We start from the raw sequence: 18,911 nt of genomic DNA on the forward strand, positions 1-18,911 counted from the left end.
GCCTGTAACTCCTGTTGGCCATGCTGGTGGGAATTCTGGATGTTTTGGTATCATAATTATGTTTGTAGTAAGAGATCTTCAGAATAGGAATGTGGAAAATGTAAACATGGCAATTGCCATTAATGACCAAATGCGAGAAACATAAAGCAGAGAGTCCATTTTGCAAAGGGAGATGAAGAAAAGGGGGGGGGGCTAGATTTGAATAAAGAGGATACATAAATTTAGGATCTGATTGGTGCCATTCTATGAATGGCACCAGTAATGACTAGCAATCTTGAATTATTAGAAAGATTTGTTCCTTGCCATATTGTTTCAAGATTCTGGAAAGCTTCAGTGAAGTTTGGGGAGCCTGACACATCCCAGTATATCTGGTGACACAGATTAGGAAAACTGAGGATCAGATTGGCAAGGGAAGATTTCATGAAGAAACTCATCAGGGTGTGTGTGTGTATGTGTGTGTCTGTGTCAGAGAGGCTCTAAAGGGATGGAGAGATGTTTACTCAGAAAAAGATGAAGGAAAAAGCAAATGAAAAGAAAGTGGAAAACTGCCACCTCCACAATATCTTCCCCCACCCCACAACTATAAAGTTCAAAATATTTACAGTAGCTCCTGAAGACTTTTATTTCTGGTGCCTAGGAATTACAGATATTATCTCAACACTGAATAAAACTCCTAAAACACTTGCAGTTTCTGGAACTTTGAATTGTCTTTTCCTTTAGCCACAGGAGTGTTACTACTTATCTGTCTACTTTTGTTCTGTGATTCTCCTAAGATTTGTTTCCACACCTTCCATGCAAAGCCATCCATCATTTGTCTGCCAATACAAACAGCCACAATTTGTTCCATTAAAACAAAACATGAACAGGACAATCTAATCCACCTGACACCAACAGTCTATACCAAAGGATCTCCCCACCGCCACTGTCACTGCAGTCCTGCTCCCTGCAGTTGTTGATTGGCAAGGTTTTAGATTTCACCAAGATGTTAGCCTCACATCATCACCTTATCTCTTACATAGGCCTCTATAAAACATCTGTATTTTTTATGCCTTACCTCCCAAGCCAGGGATTCACAAATTGAGGCCTAGCTTGATTGCCAGGCAGCTGCTGTTTTCTAGTAGCCAGTGACAATTCAGTTTTTCACTACTCTTTAATGAGATGCCAAGAAAGAACACTTCTGCACTGTCCCATCATGTCCACTCTCCAATCCTTCATCCCTCCATGGTAGTTTAAAGACGATGCTGAGAACAAAAATAGCCTCAAGCTGCCACAGATTTCAAGTGGCAAAACATTCTCTGACCTTCATTTTGTACAAAAGAGAAATGTAATGATTTCACTGTCCCTCTCCCATCCACATCCTTGATTCATCTTGTGGGCAGGAATCTCTCTCGATGTTCCTGTGAGGGGGAGCTGAAAAGCCATCAAGCCACCTTTCCTTTTAAAAGACTTAAACTGGGGGAGAAGAAGGGCTGAGGCAAGAAGAAAACATTTCTCACAAGCTCTACAGACCAGCTTCATTAAAAGCAAAAGAAAGAAAAATACCATTTTTACTGTGGTTTCAGAAACAGTATCACTGAACTAGAAATAAACCAGGCTCAGTTCTCAAACCAGCCAGTATTGACTTCCGGTGAGGAGTAATGGTGGAAGTTTAGTCGTAGTGAAGCTCTGTAGCTAGGACCTACAGCGCGGCAATTATTGGGCATCTCAGGATTTACTTTGAGACATGAAGCATTCTCCGGGGAAGGAGAAGCTGGCGAATCACTCCCTGTGTCTTCTGGACAGCTGGAGATCGCCGAGGAATTCGCAAGAACCATCTTGTAGAAGCCATCTTTGAAGCCTTTTAAAAGGACAATACTTCCGACCACCTCATTTCTTAAATCACTTAGTTGTACTTTAATTGCAGAATTCAAAGAGACTATTCTTTATTACAGAAAAGCTTTTTCTCTTGGTGAGCTTTTCATTATTTCAAGGCTTTGTTAGTGTGTTTGTACGGAATTTAAAGGACTGACAACTTGAGCAGGCAACTTATCGTTTTGTAGAAGCCCCATCTTTTTCTCCTTTTGCTTTTTTCTTACTCCAAACAGAAATACAAGCTGGTTCAATTTGCTCTTCCAAATATATATATATATATATATAGAGAGAGAGAGAGAGAGAGAGAACACTTTAATGTACTTTTTCTTCTCCTTAATGTCACTGGAGGGAGCTACTAACTGAAATACAAATTATAAATAAATTACATTATGAACACTAGAAATCAAGTTGTGGGTCTGGAGAATGTGATTGGATGAAAGGCATGTTTGAAGAATATACCCTTAAAACTTCTCAGATTATTATTCAAAATGTTAATCATTGGAATTAAAATTTGCTGACTTTGAAAAAAGGTTTGACCAAAAATTGGAGAAGATGGAAAAGAAAATGGAGAATTTTAAAGAGTTAATGATAGGGTTGGCTTGTTGGAGAGTGAAAGAGAGAATGAACTTGATAGAATTGCACTATTGGAATTAAGAGACAAGGAATTTTGTCTAAGATTTAGGGGTATACCTGAAGTTAAGGAAGAAGAGTTAAAAGAAAGGATTATACAAGCCTTGGCATCTTTAATTGACTGGGAAGAGGACAGGATGTTGGATGAAATAGAAAAAAAAAATCATATTCTAAATAGGCAAATATACATAATAAACCGAGAGATGTACTGGTAGAGTTTTCTAGAAAAACAGATTTGGTTTTGCAAGCACACTTTGATGCTAAACTTAATATTGGAGGAGAAGATATAATTGTGCTTAGAGAAATACCAGTAAGGATCTTAAGAAAGAGGAAGGAATATGCCTTTTTGATGGATGTGTTGAAAAAGAATAAAGTCCCCTTTCGTTGGGAAAGATTAGAAGGGGTGAGTTTCACATTTCAATAAAAAAGATTTCAATTAACTTTGATTCCTAAAGCTAAAGACTTTTTAGCGAGACATAGAATGGATTTGGAACAAGACACCGGCAAAATTAAAAGAAAGGAAGGTGCAATTCATAGAGAAGAAATGGCTGTTACTTCTAAAGACTCTGATGCTCCACAGAAAAGAAAAAAAGTTGTTATAGTGGGAATATATGCACCGAATGATGACAAAAGTAAGTTCTATATGAAACTTTTGGGTGAACTCTCAGTCGTCTCATACCGAAGCTACCAAAGGGCTAATATTATTGTGAATGATGAGTTGACTGAAGCATGTAAGGTAGAGAAAGGACCAAGGCAAGGATGTCCTTTATCACCTCTGTTTATCTTAGTGTTAGAGGTTTTAAACAGAAGGGGCATCAGAAGGGACGAACAAATAAAAGGCTTAGAGATTAAACAGGAGGTTTTTAAGTTACGAGCATTTACTGATGATCTAGTCTTGATATTACAAGATCCTTTGGACTCGGCTGAATATTTGATGAAAAAATTGAAAGAATTTGGGTCGTTGAGTCCTTTCAGCTTGGCTGTACTTCTGGCATAGTGAAGGGGGAGAACCCTTTTATGTCAAATACAAAGAACGGCTGATTGGCCTTATGCAGACCTCTTATCAGTCCAAGAAGATTGTGCATCTCTCCAAAACAAATGAGCATGCTTTCACTGCTGAACAGGACATTCCTTTTGCTAATTATGCAAAAGTTGTAACTTGTAAGCTGTGATTCAAGATGTGAAATCTTTCAAGATTTAGAGTTATGCTCCAGAAATCCACAAAAGCTCCCACATGATTTTCATGATACAACTTTTATTAATTTTGATCTCAAACAGGGCCAGCGAGGCCACACTTTGTAAATAACGTTGTATTGCACTTCATGAAATTCATTAAGATCGCTTTTTTGGGAGCTAAGGTATATGAATTTTTTTTCTTTTAAATAGGGGAGTAACTTTTCAATTAAGCAGTATACATTTGGACATGCCAAGGGAGATGTTTTACCAAGAATGTTCAGTTAAGCATTTTAAAGATAATGCTATTTTTCTTGTGTTTCCAGGGTGTAAGGTAATGCTTGAGAAATTGGGTATAGATTCTCAGCTTCTTAATGCTGCTAAGTTGTATTCCTATCTATTATATTGAAGTTCTGAATGAATGATGTTGGGTATGCCTTTTGGAAACTTGTTTATTCAGTGTTCCATCATGTTAGGTTATTTTATTGATGCATGGGTTCACCCATAGAGGAATTATGGATAAAGATCACCCTTTGTGCCACATCTAATGGAGCAGTTCACCATGCAGAATCTTTTGACCTGAAGAGATGGCAAAATCCCTCGCTGCTAAACTGCCTTAGTAGCCACACTGCCGAATAGCAGTGGGTGGAGATTATAAATCAAAAGATCTGGTGCACATTGGATTGCTTGTTCTTGCTGTGGTCCCGTGTTTTCTATTTGAGAGAAACATATTCTAGTCTTCCTCTCTTTGCTCTTCAAGAGGATTGAGTTGGAGGTCTTCAACATAAAATGTAAGTTGTTTTCCACTAAATCTTATGTGTTTCCTCTCCACTTCTTAATATCAACAAACCAGCGTTAAATATGTGGTTGGAATAGGCTCCCTTGACTTATCACACATTGTATGATATGGGTTTGTTGGCTTTTGGCTTAGCATGATGTATGAACAATTGTAGTTTTTAAACTATAGTTCATAAGCAATGAACTATATGTGAACGAAGCCACTGTGGTTTGTTCAGCAAAGAACACTAAACAAAAGCCATATTTTAGCATAATATACAAATCCAGCCACTGATTGCCATATTGAAAATTATCTTAGAACAAAAACTAAACATATTAACTAACTAGAAGGAACAGCACGAAAAGAAAAAAGGAAAGGCAAATACAATAGAAGAAGGCATTCTTCAACATGTTTGATTTATTCCAGGAAATGCTATCTATCTGGTACCCTGGAATAAATCAAACCCTGGAGTCTCTTGAACCCAAAGGTGATTGAAAAATTGGAAGAGCCTATTTTAAATCTGATCCTGTGGGTCCTTATTTATTCAAAGACTATTTCATGTCTTTGAATAAATCAGTATCTTTAGCTATTGCTTCTACAGTAATTTGTAAAATGAGATGAATACTGGTTTTAGCTGAATTTAACTAAAATTAATAATATGACTTATCAATCATTGGCAATTTTAGCTTGTTAAGATATTCTTTTTTACCCCCTTGAGCAACTTGTTTTAGAGCAGAAAAGAAGAGTACAGATGACCTAAGCAAATAAATTGTCCTATTTTCCAGGATGTGTAATTTTGGCATATGGGCTAAAGTGGAATAAAAAACAGGCCCTAGGTGACCACGTAGCTTGGCTACTTAGCCACTGTCTCTCAGCCCAACCTACTTCTTTGGGCTACTCTCTGCAGTTCCTGGAGGAAAGACAAGATATCAATGTTCTAATAAATATTGTCAATAAGGCTCTCTCTCCTCTATTAACAGAGTACTTGTACTTAATGGAGCTTGCTCCAACCACATATTTAAGTCTAGTATGGCAGGCATAGAGTGCTGAGATTTGGAGGCAGCAAAAAAAATGTCTGCATAACTTACAAAACCTAGAGATATGTGGCCTCCAAGTAGACTGGGTAGTAGAAAACACAGTACTCCTTTCTGTAACGAGATCATATTGTCCCTAATGCCACAGTATGAGTTCAGTGCTGTTTACAGCTACTGATATATTCAGGATTGGGGAAGCAATTGCATTGCATCCAACGGCGGTGGGCTGGGAGCCGCATGCCAGAAGCCATGAAAGCCGTATCACCCTCTGGCTCTGACTCCTCTTCATACCATCACTCTACAATTGGATTTGGAGACAGCCTTTCATAGCAGGTACTGTAGCTCAGGGGGAGATCTGGGGCAGTTGCACCTGGGGAAGGAAAAGGCAGTACTGTATACGCCATCCCTTCCCAACTGCACCTGTTTCTTCTAGCAGTTAGTCTTAGGAAATACTTTTCCCTGGAGCTGCCAGATCTGGGCTGCAAAAATCTCCGCAGCCACTAGATGCCAGCAAAGACTTAATTTCTGCCATTTAGTGGTTGTCCAGATTATTGCAGCCCATTTGCTTTCCTGGATTTTTTTTTTTTTTGTCTAATTTTGGGGAATATGTTGGAGGGGGTGGATTTTTCTTTTTTCTTTTTTACAGCAGATCACAGCTCATGGGGTAGAAGATCTTTAGAAATACCTACACGTAGAAGTTCAGCTTCTGAAAAGATTCTGTTAGTGCAGAGCTGATCAGTGGGGACTTTCAGTGAACTGGAGTGGAGAGTGAGCATTTCCTGGACAAATTGCTGTCCAAGCAACGGGGAGAGGCCACTGGCCAAACTGGGTGTGCAGCCTTCATTACTTTGAAGTGAATTTTCCTCTTTGCTTGCTTTCTCTTGAAAGTAATCCCAAACCACAGAAATGTAATACTTTTATTAAGAACAATTAAAATATCCCCAAAGAGCAAGCAAGCTTTCAACACATTCTCTCCAGTAGCTCTTCAGGTAGGAATGTTAAGGTGAGTGGTGGGAGAAAACAAGCTGTGTATGACTTCAGAACCACAGAAAATTGCATTTTGAAGAGCTGCAGGAAATAGGCACAATTTATGTGAATCTCTGCAAGTTACAAAACTGATTTCAGACTGAAACAAAAGCACAAGAGTAGCTATTATTTGGCCTTTTCTTTTTTGAGAAAGATAAAATCCCATGGCTATTTGGATTCTCCACCAGCATTGGTCTATCTCAGCAAGTGGTGGTCCTGGTTTACCTTGCTTGGACTTGACAAGCAAGTAAGGTCAGACCTGGGTAGTATTTGGATGGGAGATCACCAGGAAATTTTGCATCTGTAGACTAGATTAGGAAGTTTGGGGAAAAAATCCTAGAAAAAAGGAAGTGGCAAACCACTTCCATACCATTGCCACAAAAACTACATGAATGTGTCCAAGTACTCATCAGGAGTTAAGTTTGACTTGAAGAAGTCTTTACCTCACCAGCATTAGTTAGAACGTCCTTGCAAGGCAGGGAGAAGCTGTTCAGGGAAACAGTCTTATCAGCAAATAAAAAGAGTTATTCATTTGTGGAAAAAAGAAAGCTAGTCTGGATGCATTAACAGTTCTTTCCCCCTTAACTGGGTGCTGAAGCTTGAGGTACGCAGCCATTTAGGTAGGTCTATTAATCCACAAGGTTCTTGGAAGAAAGCGAGAAAACAAGTGTTCGTCTTTATATTCAGAAAAATTAGTTTGGCATACTGAAGTACAGATGAGTAGGAAGAAGCCCAAGGCAATTCAGCAAGCAGCCGAGCACCCAGGGTTCTCCCTCCATGGCTGTGCTGCCTCCTCTGTTAATAATGGCTTGTCGTCACCTCCTTCTGATGCTCTCTGCCAAGATTGCAACATCTATTGTGTTCTGTTTACGAGTCACAAATGATGCTTGGAGGAGGCACAATCTATAAGGAGCTTCCAGTGCCAGCCTTCATTGTCTAGGGAGGAGGGTCAATCCTTCTTGCCCATTACGCTGCTCTACTCGATTACAAGAAGGACAGGAAAGTCTCAAATGAACAGGAGTGAAGTAGAAAAGCTGAGTGAGTGAAGACAGTCACTTAAGGAAAACAAAACAAAACACCATTTGGGGCTTAGCTAATACTCCCATGCATAGACTGCAGCTTTCAGCTTGTTCTGCTCCATGTGAGGCTCTTTAATTTTATTTTTTTACAAACTAGATATTCTAACAAATTTTAAAAGAATAAAGGAAAATAATACATATGTTTAAAAGTATATAAAATAGATAATACAGATTAAAAAAAATATAAACAGTGAAGTACTGGTGGATAGCCAACAAATCAAAGATATCATAGGATTAATATATTCTTCTAATACATCATTAAAAGCTTCAAATACTGTAAGGCTTTGCATATCCATTTCCTAATCAAAACATGTCTTTGTTAAACTTTAAGGGACTTGGTTAATACAGTTGGAGTCATTAAAAAGGAGAGAGAGAGATCATGGATGATAAACAATACATTAAGAGAATACTATAAATTATATGTAGATATGTCAAGCTAAAACATAAACTCTAAAACCCAAGTTTTGAATTTGGCATAATTCTGTGTATTAAATTGTACTGTAGTCTAAAAATGGTTTCCAAATAGAATTGAATTCCACATCAGATTTACTTTTTAAATATGACATTATTCTAGACATCAAGGCATACTCCCACAATTTCATTAGCCATTCTTCCATAGAGGGAATCAAAGATTTTTTTCAATAATAAGCATATAAAATCCTTGCAGCCATTAACATATAGAGTACCAATCCACCATATGGTTTAATTAAATTTAATAAAAAATATCAGGGTAAATGGGATTACAACTTTCAGAATTTATCATATTTGGTGATGACTGTTGTTGAGCTTTGTAACATTACCAGCACATATGGGGGAAAAAATCCAAATTGTTCGTTATATTTCCAGCATTTTTCAGAAAAATTACTCATTTTAGCAATCAAGACTGGAGTGATATACCAGCAGCAAAACACTGTATTACCAATTTTCTTTGAGTATAATATTTGAGGTAAATTTAATGGTCTTTTTCCCTTGAAATTCCCACAGTTCCATCTCTATAACTATTCAAATTTTGCATTCTTATAATCATGTAGTCTTTGACTTTTCAGGTTCTGAGTCATATTTCACAAATAAATTGTAAATTACGCCTAATAAATGTTCACATTAGGTGTTACAAGATTTATAGATTCAGTCGTTTTTCTCAATATTTGCCCTTGTTTCTGTAATCCTTTTGTTGCTGTGCATTTGAAAGTATTGGAAACAATTAAGCACAGAAGAGCACTATGTAGTAAGAAACTTGAAAGATCTTAATGTTGTCCTGTTAACAATAAAATCTTGGAATCTAAACAAGTTTTTGTTTTTCCAATGAGCAAATTTTTTAGTGGTATCTTCATCATAAAAGTAGACATTCATAAAGAAGCAAAAGAGAAGTCTGGACTTACTCTTTCCCTTTATTTATCCCAAACATTCAATAAGTTTCTTAATATTGCATAATGTCTTAACATTATTAATTTCTCTATCAACTCAAATAGATCTTTGCATTCACTTTAGAAGGCCTACCCCTTCAATGGAAGTGATGGAACAATAAAGAAATACAATCTTTTCTGAAATCCATGTTAGGCAACTGACATGATATTGGAAGTTTGAAGCTGCTAGATGACCTCATTCTTTTGAATCTTGCAAGTTCTTGAATTTAATCCTTGGCTTTTTATTAGACCATCTATAATTCATTGATTGTCTGTGCCAATCACATAATATCTTATTCCCAATAAAAACTTGAATCATTTGAAATAAAAAAAAAAGTATTGTAAAATATTCATTTTAACTGCTGCAATTCTTCCTAACCAACAGATTTAATTTGGGGAGGGGGGCTGTGTGGGTTGGACCTGGAATTTTTCATTTTTTTCCCTATATTTTTGAGGTGTCAGGTTTTTCCCATTTCTTTAATTCTATTAAATCTGCCTCAGAATTGTCAGCACAATTTTATTGTACAACTGCCCCAGATGAGTTCCCTGTCACCACAGCACTTAATATTTATTATCTTGATTAGGATAGTGCTTTATATGAGAGAAAAAATGGGTGGATTTTTTCATATAATGACAGAAACTGAATATTTTGTGGTGTGTGTGTTCGGCTGAACGTGTTAAAGAATGTCAGTCTGTTGAATTAGCTGTTCTAAATTTGCGAACTACAAATTTAATAGTAAAATGAAAGTAGTTATTGGGGGAAACACTGCCTTATTTAAAGGTAGAAGGCTTCTTGAGTTCACTGACTATAATTATAATCTGTATTTGTCAGCAGAATACCACATGTTGTAATTTTCCTTTGTGCTTTGTCCTTGCATTCATTTCACATGAGCATCTACAAGTCAATGCCTCCCCCAAACCAAGTACAAACTGTAATATCAAGAATCTGCCCTCAAGGGTAAGGAGGAAGTGGGATGGAAGGTCCCACACTGATAAGGGACAGGGTCAGTGCCCTTATCAGCTTCTGATTGGCAGGGAACTTTGTAAGCAAATTTTCCTAACTTGCTTGAAAACCACTTTCAGGTCTTGGTGCTAACAATACAAAGAACTTGAAGAACAGGCAGGACTCATAGATATTGGTGTGTGAGGCTTGCAGGTGGCCCACATCTCCTTCCTAATTTAACCTTTATGTGCTGCAGGCAAAGACCTATAAATGGCTCCTGAACAGACTTCAGCAGTGTGATAAACACAGTGTTCCTGGGAATAAGGGATTTAGGCAGGTTACAGGGTATCTGTAGCATTCAGCCATGAGGTGAGATCAGTGTGTCACATTCCTTCCAATTTCACAACTGATTGGCACAGTAAATGTAACAAGACTGAATATGTTTATACAGCTAACCCTCTTTTAGAGTTAGATGTATGAAACAAATTGGTTGCCTATTGATTTCTAGGCCAGTTTCAGAATGTGAGGGATGATTATACCTGAAGCATCTTCTTTGTTGTGAAGAAGCATCTGCTTTGTTGTCAACCCACCATCCCTACACACTATTCTTGAAAGCTAAAGCTTCTTACAACAATGAAGAGGGTTTTCTTGGCACTGGCATCCCCAGTCAAGGCATGCTCTTGATAAAATACCATACAATGGTATGAATTCTATGAATAGGATTTTTTTTTCCTTTGTTGCTCTTAAGAAGCTATAGTTGCCACAGGATGTTATATAGGTGAATGATGAAGGTGGACACTCTTCTGGCTTGTGGCATCTAGTTTCTTTTGTTTTTATTAGAGATTTTGTAATAGACCCCATCAGGCAGGTAAACACACATTACAAATTAAGGAAGAGGGAGCCTCTAGGGGCGTGTAATTGGGAATCAGCATCAGAACCAAGCTCCCAAATCCATTTTCTTTTTCAGTAACATTTTAAGGGGAAAATTATTTTAATTGTTGCCAATTTTAGAATACAGATAATATCTGTCTTTTGCCCAGTTCTGGTTTAAGGTATCGTGACGAACAAAATGGCTGACATCACAAAAGCATAGCTATTAGTGTGGATTGTTGTTTAGGTAATATTACAGTGCCACAGGCTTATGCTGCATCTGGAAGGAAAAAAATAAAATGGAAATCAACTTTGCATGCACCAATTTCTGTACTTACAAATTAACTGACCACTGGGGGCAATAGGTGTAGAGATAATAGGCAAAGAGACTCTGTACTTATTAATGCTTCTCCTTAGCTAAAAGAGTTTGCAGTTTTCCATATAACATGCATCCTATTGGTTAGATCAGTGTTTCTCAACCTCAGCAATTTTAAGATGTGTGGACTTCAACTCCCAGAATTCCTCAGCCAGCATGCTTGGGTCTTGTCTTTGCATGCTGGCTGGGGAATTCTGGGAGTTGAAGTCCACACATCTTAAAATTGCTGAGGTTGAGAAACACTGGTTAGATTGATATCCTCAGGATTTTCATCTCTTCCTTCCTCTCCTGGTTCAGTTCTCCTTTTCTGTTCTGACTTTTGCCTTGTATGATTCAGGTATTTAGCTGTCTTGCTCTGTCTTCATAATGGGGCAGAGCACACTACAGACTCTTGGCTATAAGTAGACTTAAGTAACTCAGGCTTTTCAATCACCCTGTTGTTTTCTAAATAAGCCTTACCTTTTTTACTATCTTGCAACCACCAGTCTGAAGAATACTTTCTTATAAACATTACAGTACTTTTTAGTGTTTCTCTCTCCATGCGTTCTTTATATGTATATAGAATGCTATATACGTTATATAGCATTATAGCTATATAATGCTATCTGCTATCTGAGAAAAATACAGTAGTAGTCATTATGGGCTTATTTGTGCCCGTTGGAATATGAACATAAGCATCAACACAATAATCTCCACTGTGATACTGGGATTTTGGGAAACATATTGTATGCCAGATCCAGTACTGTAATAGTCTTTTTTCCCATATTCATGAGACTAACAGTAATCTAGTCTGAAAGTAAATGCAGCTATAGTGACAGAAGATTGCTTAATCTTACCACACTACCACATGAGAAAAGAAATATAATATGTCCACTGTCTCAGAATGGCAGAAAACTGGAATCTGACAATAGGAACAGATGGTTACTTTCCTTTTACCATCAAGTGCAGGGAGTTTCTTGCAGCTTCACAGCACTCCTCTAAGGGGGGATCCAGCCAACTAAGAATCATCTAGGGAGCCAAGGGCATCATAGGCATTTTATAGGGAGACTAAGCTGCTGCTGTTGTGGATGTCATGATGGCTATTTAATATCTTTGTATATCATTTCCCATTATTACAAATCTTGAAGGAGTTTATAATGAGCAATTAAAATATGGAATACAAATTTAATGAGTGTAAAAAAACCCTACAGAATAACATGCTCAGGAGAAGGAAAATAAAGACAGGCATTCTTACAGGGAGAAAGGCCATGATGAAAAGGTAAAACTTCACTTTAAAAAAATGTCAGGGGGAGGGTATTCCTACACAATAACCCTTTTCCATTTTTGACACACACAACATTGTCTCTCTAGATGAATTTCATGACCAACTCACTTTGTCATGGTGAAAACAATCTGTCTTATACGCCTTGACTTTTATACACAATATGCCATCACCTATATTCTGCAGATGTGTTCACAAGACACAGAAATTGGAGGAGAGTAACTATAGTAGAACTGAGTAATACTCTCCTGTAAAACAAATTAAAACTTTTCTCCAAAACAGAGCTAGTTACCATAACCAAGAATATGCAACTATTGATAATTACCTGTTCTTACAACATTCTATTCAGCATAACATGAACACATTTATGCAGTTTACTGCTACAGTGTCCATCCACAGTGAATCATACTTCATCAAGTTTGGATTCCCACTCTAAACACCTTGTCTAAGACTGTCAGCCCTTTGAAGTAGGCAAGGTCAGGAAACAGGCATGGCTAGCAGACTTGTAATAATGTACTTTAATGTGACAGAATCTTGAAAGCCTGTCAAAGCTCCTCTACTTCAACTTATTTTTAACACAAGGTGAAGTTGCTTTGAGTTTCTTTCTCAGACCTTCTACTTTCCCAGAACTCAAATGTCTTTTCTGTAATGGCTCAGCATTCTCCTGCTCCTTTTCTGAGTCAAACCTACATTCCATCACAAGGAAATAGGTTTAAATAGTTCTCTCCACTCCGAAACCCTTAGCATTTTGGATATGGGTTTGCTTGCTGTGATCTGATTAGAGACTTGATTTGCCTATAACTGCCAAGATCATAGCTACTTCTTATGAGTCGTATTATGGAGGTCCCATGATAAAGTCTGGTTTTCCCAGTGAACTGCATCTACATAACTTACTATATCTTTTGGAAACATGGTAAGAAGATTGTGCAATCTCTCCTGCAACTTACTTCTCCCTTTTTTTTGCCCACTTGTTTGGGCTGAAAGACAGTGACTGGCCCAAGGCCATCAAGTGAACTCTGCGGTTGATTTCGGAGTTGACGGGGGGGGGGCTCCCTAATCTTAGAGCACTTCCAGATGACTAGCTATTTAGTTCCCCAAGTTTTCTGTTTTCAGAATTAAATTATTCTAACTAGTTACCCATTTAGTTATCAGGATGTTCAAGCACCGAAGTGCTATGAATTTGTGGCATCTACTGAGAACTGGCAGCCAATCAGAACCGACAATAGGCGAGCAGAGATGTCTCAACCAATCAGTATTCAATTATTAGTAACTGAGTCCCTCATCCCTTCCCATCAATTTTACAGTAAAAAAAATCCCTCCTGTCCCCCAGATTAAGGTAAACTAAAATTGAAAGTGATTCATCTGCTCATCATAATGGTTATACCTTCTGGCATGATCATTCTGGACTATGTCCCCTTTATCCAGTCCTGCTACCTTGCCATTATGCTTGCAGACCAAGAAAAGGGACAGTTAGCAGAAAACTATGTCAGCATGAAATCTGCTGTCCCCATTGCCAATCCCTCTCCTATCTCCCCTGTGCAACTTCTGACTTACTGCCGAATGATGTTGTCCTGATTATACATGATAAGCAAAAAGATTGGTCAATTCTTCTGGCTTGGCAGACCTCCCTATTCTGCATGTCATTAGCCATTGGAAAAAATACCCATCAGTCACATTGCTGCAGCAGGCATGGGATGGATCTGGCTGCAGGACTCTGTCCATCATCTCCAGGCTCCTTTCTGTGCTGTTCTTTCTCCTCCTCCTCCACCCCATTCTCTTGTAATCCAAGCTGAATGAAAATGTAAAAAAACATGTAAATCAAAATCACAAAGGGAACTGAGTCACAGGGAGCACTTTCTTCGCATTTCTCTCTTCTACTTTTCTTTATATAGGCAACAGATGCCAACTACTAGACCACTCCATGCTCTGGGGGATTGGGGGTCCTGGCATTCCCATGGTTTGCTGTTTTTGCCCTGCACTAAACTGGCATGGGCTGTAGATAAAAGTTCTTCACAATACTGCTGGCTGGGCAGCTTTTTGTGGTTACATACAGTATTTCTGTATGGTGCTGTTGCGTTGAGCTCTTTAGGGAGGCAACAGTGGAATGGCAGGAAGAAGGGTTGACCAGGGAGCAGCAGCGGTCGATATGCCCCCATCAGCCTGAAACAGCCAGTAGGCACTGCTCTGATCCCATTCTTGGCCTGGTACCTGAGGTTGCCTTCAACATAATGAATAGTAAAGCAACAGATTTTACTAACCTTGCTGCTGCCACCAGATACTGTTGACTTAAAGAGGAAACGTGGGTGTAAGGATATCTTAAGGGGGACTGAAATGTGTCTTACTCACGGGCTGGGGGCCCAGATGAAGGCAATACTGTGGGATCATGGCAGGAAAAAAGCTGCTGGGGCATGTTTGCACTGAGGTTAGGTATAGTTTGAAAGAGAGGGAAAAGAAGAAAATAGGCGAATAAGGGTTATAGTGGAGATACTGGCTGTGCAGGAAGCCAAACCTTACTCTCCCCCAATTATTCAAACTGTGGAGATAATTTCTCAAGGGGTAGAATGCCCTGTGAACTAATCTTGCTGATACCCTGATTTTAGCTCTTACACTCTACACTTTTACTAGCCCTTCTTTCTCTGCACACATATTACATTTTGTAGGAGATGCAAGACACAAGCGTTAGGATTTGTGCCTTTAACTCGGTTGTCAGGCTTTGTGCCTGCTGTGTGTCCCCCCCTCCCCCCGGGACTCTGCTCTTCATTGCCATTCCCATAGCTGAACTTGAGAAGACCAATCTTTCTCCTCCTCAGTGAACAAGACATTAGTCCTTAGCTGACATGCTATTTTTGTGAAGATGCTGTTTGTGTGAGGTAGGTGACAAGCTGGCACGGATGGATCAGGTGGCTTCTCTACAGAAGGGCTTGGCTTGTACATCCATCCATAAGAAAAACACACGTTTGAAAATCTTTGCTTCTCTAGTGACAGACAATTTCTCCTCTGCTTGTTTTTGTCTTTGCGAAGGAAAAAAGGAAAAGGCAGACGGAAATAGAAGGGAAGAGACAACAGCTCGAGGACCAGATTCTTCAATTGCAGCATTTCAAGGTAAGGGCTGAGGCTGGATTGACCAGAGCTGTATGTTTTTAGACATGCAGATCACACATTTGGGAAGCTGGGAAGAACCTGTTCCGACATGAAGCAGCCTGTGTTGCCGGAGTCTGTCTCTTCCAGCTAATCAAATCCTCACCAGGTCTCTCTTCTGTGTGCGATTCTCCGTTAAAATACCATGTTGCTGAAAAGGATGGAGCAGAATAGATGATGGAAGGGGGAGGGCATACGCAGCAGGCATCAGAATTTTGCTACAATTAAACAATTTACTACATATCCCTGAATTGGAACTGATGTGATTTGGGTGTGTTCACTGCATTGCTTAAATGGTTTCTTTCCAGCTATGCAACCACTGAGGCTGCTTTTGTGTGCCTAATTACGGTAGTACTTGATCTCTATGGTTGTGTAATGGTGTGTGTGTGTGCAGGTGTGCATAAAACTGCAGAGCTATTCAAGGGGAATATACAGTCAATACAATGAAGATTAGTCATGATGCACATTTATAAATTAAGGAATTCCCAGTTGAAAACTTTGTACCTTAGGGTTATATGCACAGAACTGTCTACTGATACTTTATATACTGTTAAATACTGTATGTATGTACATTGTAGGATATATTAATCTAGGACTACCATACCTGAGCTGCAGAACTCTGGGCAACCAACAGATGGCAGCAAAAAGCAATAGTTTTCTTTATCGCTTTGCTTCCATCTAGTGATTGTCTGGATTTTTGCAGCCCTAATATGAATCAGTTTATTTATCTACATAGTTATAACTAGTTTATTTTGTATCTTATTGACTTAGATACTGCTGAAAGTCAGATGCATCTTGAATAAAATCACAGGTCCATGGTAATGCAACTGATTTGCACGCAGAAGTTCCCAGGTTCAGGCCCTAATATCTCCTGTGGAAAGGAACAGATGGCAGCTGATAAGAAAGATCTCTTCTCAAAAGTAGGCTGCTAGGCTGAACTTATCTAGGAGAGCTTTTGATGTTTCTCATCATCTTTTATTCTGGAAACCTTTCTCCTCTAAACAAATTATCCCTGATAAGGCAGCTTGAAACTCTTGATATTTCAGCCTGGTCAGTGCCTGGATGAGAGACTTCCAGGAAATCCTTCTCTAGCTCTTCTGAGCTTTCCAATGGAAGCACAGGAGATGTCTAATGGATTAGATTTCACGTGTACCTACATACCGTGGCACACGTGTGCCTTTGTTGCCTTGTATTCTTATGTCTAGTTATGGGCATAAACCTACAGGGATAGAATGAGGCTACTTAGATAACGTTCCCCTGTGTATTTTTATGCAATAAATGTTATAACTCTGTGTCTGTTGGTGGGACAGGTGTCAAAATAAAGTAGCTGGAAATTGTTGGAAATGATAGCCACTTGTTATACTTTAGGCTATTGCTGCTGAGCCAACATTTGGCATTCCTGGGCATTTCCTTGTTTTTCCTTAGAAACACACCTTCTTTGAATGGTACCTTCCCTCATGTATTCTTATCCTGAGGGCAACAACTAATTCTTTCTCCGCCCCAAATGTCATTCTATCTGAGGCACTGTGAAGTGTGCAAAATGGTATGGTGCTGGCCTCCCAGCACAGTTGCTGCTTCTTCCACTCGCATTGGTATCTCTTCAGGCAGCTGAGTAATATTGCTTATGCAGGATCGCTGAGGTTGAGACAGGCCACGTGTTTGGTCAATAAAACTTCTTGTCACCAAGGAGGAATGCTGTTCTTGTTCTGAGATTGCGGCCACCTGCGCTAGGCCTTTTGAAAGATCAGTTCACATTTTAATTGGAAAAGCAATATTGAATGCTTGTATAAAGAGCAGTCTTCCCTAACTGTTGACCTCCAGATACGTTGGACTTAATTTCCATAATCCCACAGCCTAGTTGGAGAAGGCTGATGTAGATGTTAATCAAAAGAGAACAGATTAAAATGCTTTTATTTATTTATTTTCCCAGTCAGTCAGATGGTGCCATCTGAGAGCTCTTATTCAAGGATAGGACAACTCTTAATTCCTTCCAGATATAACATAGGTCGGTGTAGGGCTATGCAATGCTACAGATTCAAAGGTTTTTTTTAAAAAGTGCATTTGAGCACACAGGTGCTTGTCTCCATTTAAAGCACCTGCATCTTTTCCTGGGATTGTATGGATGTCAGCATGATACTAAGAAAAGGGGCATTTGGTTTAGGGTGTTGCAGATAGGTATTATGTGCATACCCAGGCATACTCTACAAGGGCCCTTTCTGTTTTTAAATCCAAAATACTGCATAGTCCCCTTTAGTGATAAACTATACAGAGACAAGATGTGCTTGGCCTGTCAGTGATTGGGCCAATACCCTATTCAGGCACCATAATCCTGCCTCTGATGATTAGGAATCTTTGAAATGCTTGAAAGTGACTTGAGAGAGGCACAGAATTCTCTAACTAGTGCCTTCCAGATATATTGGACTTCAAGTCTTGTAATTTCTAGTCCAAGTGACCAAAGGCGATGATGCATAGAATTACAGGACAGAATAATTGATGTAAATAACTCTCTGCCATATCTATTAAATTGGAGTATATAGAGTTGTTTCTGAAACAATGCAAAAGTTTACAAAACTAGTTTATCATAGCTGAAAGTGACATACTCATCTCTAAGTAATTCTAACATCAAATTAATAAACTTTCTAAAAGTTGACAGTCACTGTGGAAATACTTCTAACTATATGTTTATAGTCCTGCAGATTAGCTATTTGCTCCCTTTAAAAATTAAAACAATCTGACACCTCAGCTATTTCTGGACCTATGTGGATGCTGATATGATATCTAACATTTATATGTTGGGTACATCATCTCCATCCATCAAACTGTTTCTTTCATGGTACAGAATAGAGGAGGTATCACCCGGTGTCCTCCTTTCCATCTCTATTTTGCTGGCATTATGTATATAAAAGGATAAAAGCTGCAATAACCAAAGGCTTTTGGGATTGTTCATGCTAATTATCCACAGTATTGTTTCCAGGGGCTCTGGAAATTTCTGTGGCCTTTAGATCTAGATAGATGTATAGATAATACAAATTCTTTATTTTATTTCTTATTTAATTTACTCCATTTGTAGACTGCCCGACTCCCAATCGACTCCAGGGAAATTCTTGCCTGTTTCTCCCTGCTTTTGCTTGCCTTTTACCTCAGTTTTGCCACTAAACAGTTTTTGATGTTTGCTGATGTTTAATAAATGAACCTCAAGCAATATTTCATACAATCATAGGGATGGAAATGACTTTGGAGGTCTTCTAGTTCAACCCCCTGCCCAGAACAGGAATCCTCATACCATCCCAGGCAAATGGCTATCCAGTCTTTTTCTTGAAAACCTCCAATGATGGAGCACCCTTGACTT

General features: G+C 38.8%; 1 protein-coding gene across 4 annotated transcripts in view; it reads left to right on the plus strand.

Moving 5' to 3' along the window:
- The window catches only part of PALM2AKAP2 (PALM2 and AKAP2 fusion), a 245,171-nt gene that overhangs the window by 29,083 nt on the left and 197,177 nt on the right, over positions 1-18,911 (plus strand). For all 4 annotated transcript variants that reach the window (XM_063294958.1, XM_063294956.1, XM_063294957.1 and 1 more), the window contains exon 2: positions 15,446-15,526. In XM_063294958.1, coding sequence (XP_063151028.1) covers positions 15,446-15,526 — 81 coding nt within the window. The remainder of the gene's footprint in view (positions 1-15,445; positions 15,527-18,911) is intronic.

Source organism: Candoia aspera, chromosome 2, assembly GCF_035149785.1.
Source record: "Candoia aspera isolate rCanAsp1 chromosome 2, rCanAsp1.hap2, whole genome shotgun sequence".
Lineage (NCBI taxonomy): Eukaryota > Metazoa > Chordata > Lepidosauria > Squamata > Boidae > Candoia > Candoia aspera.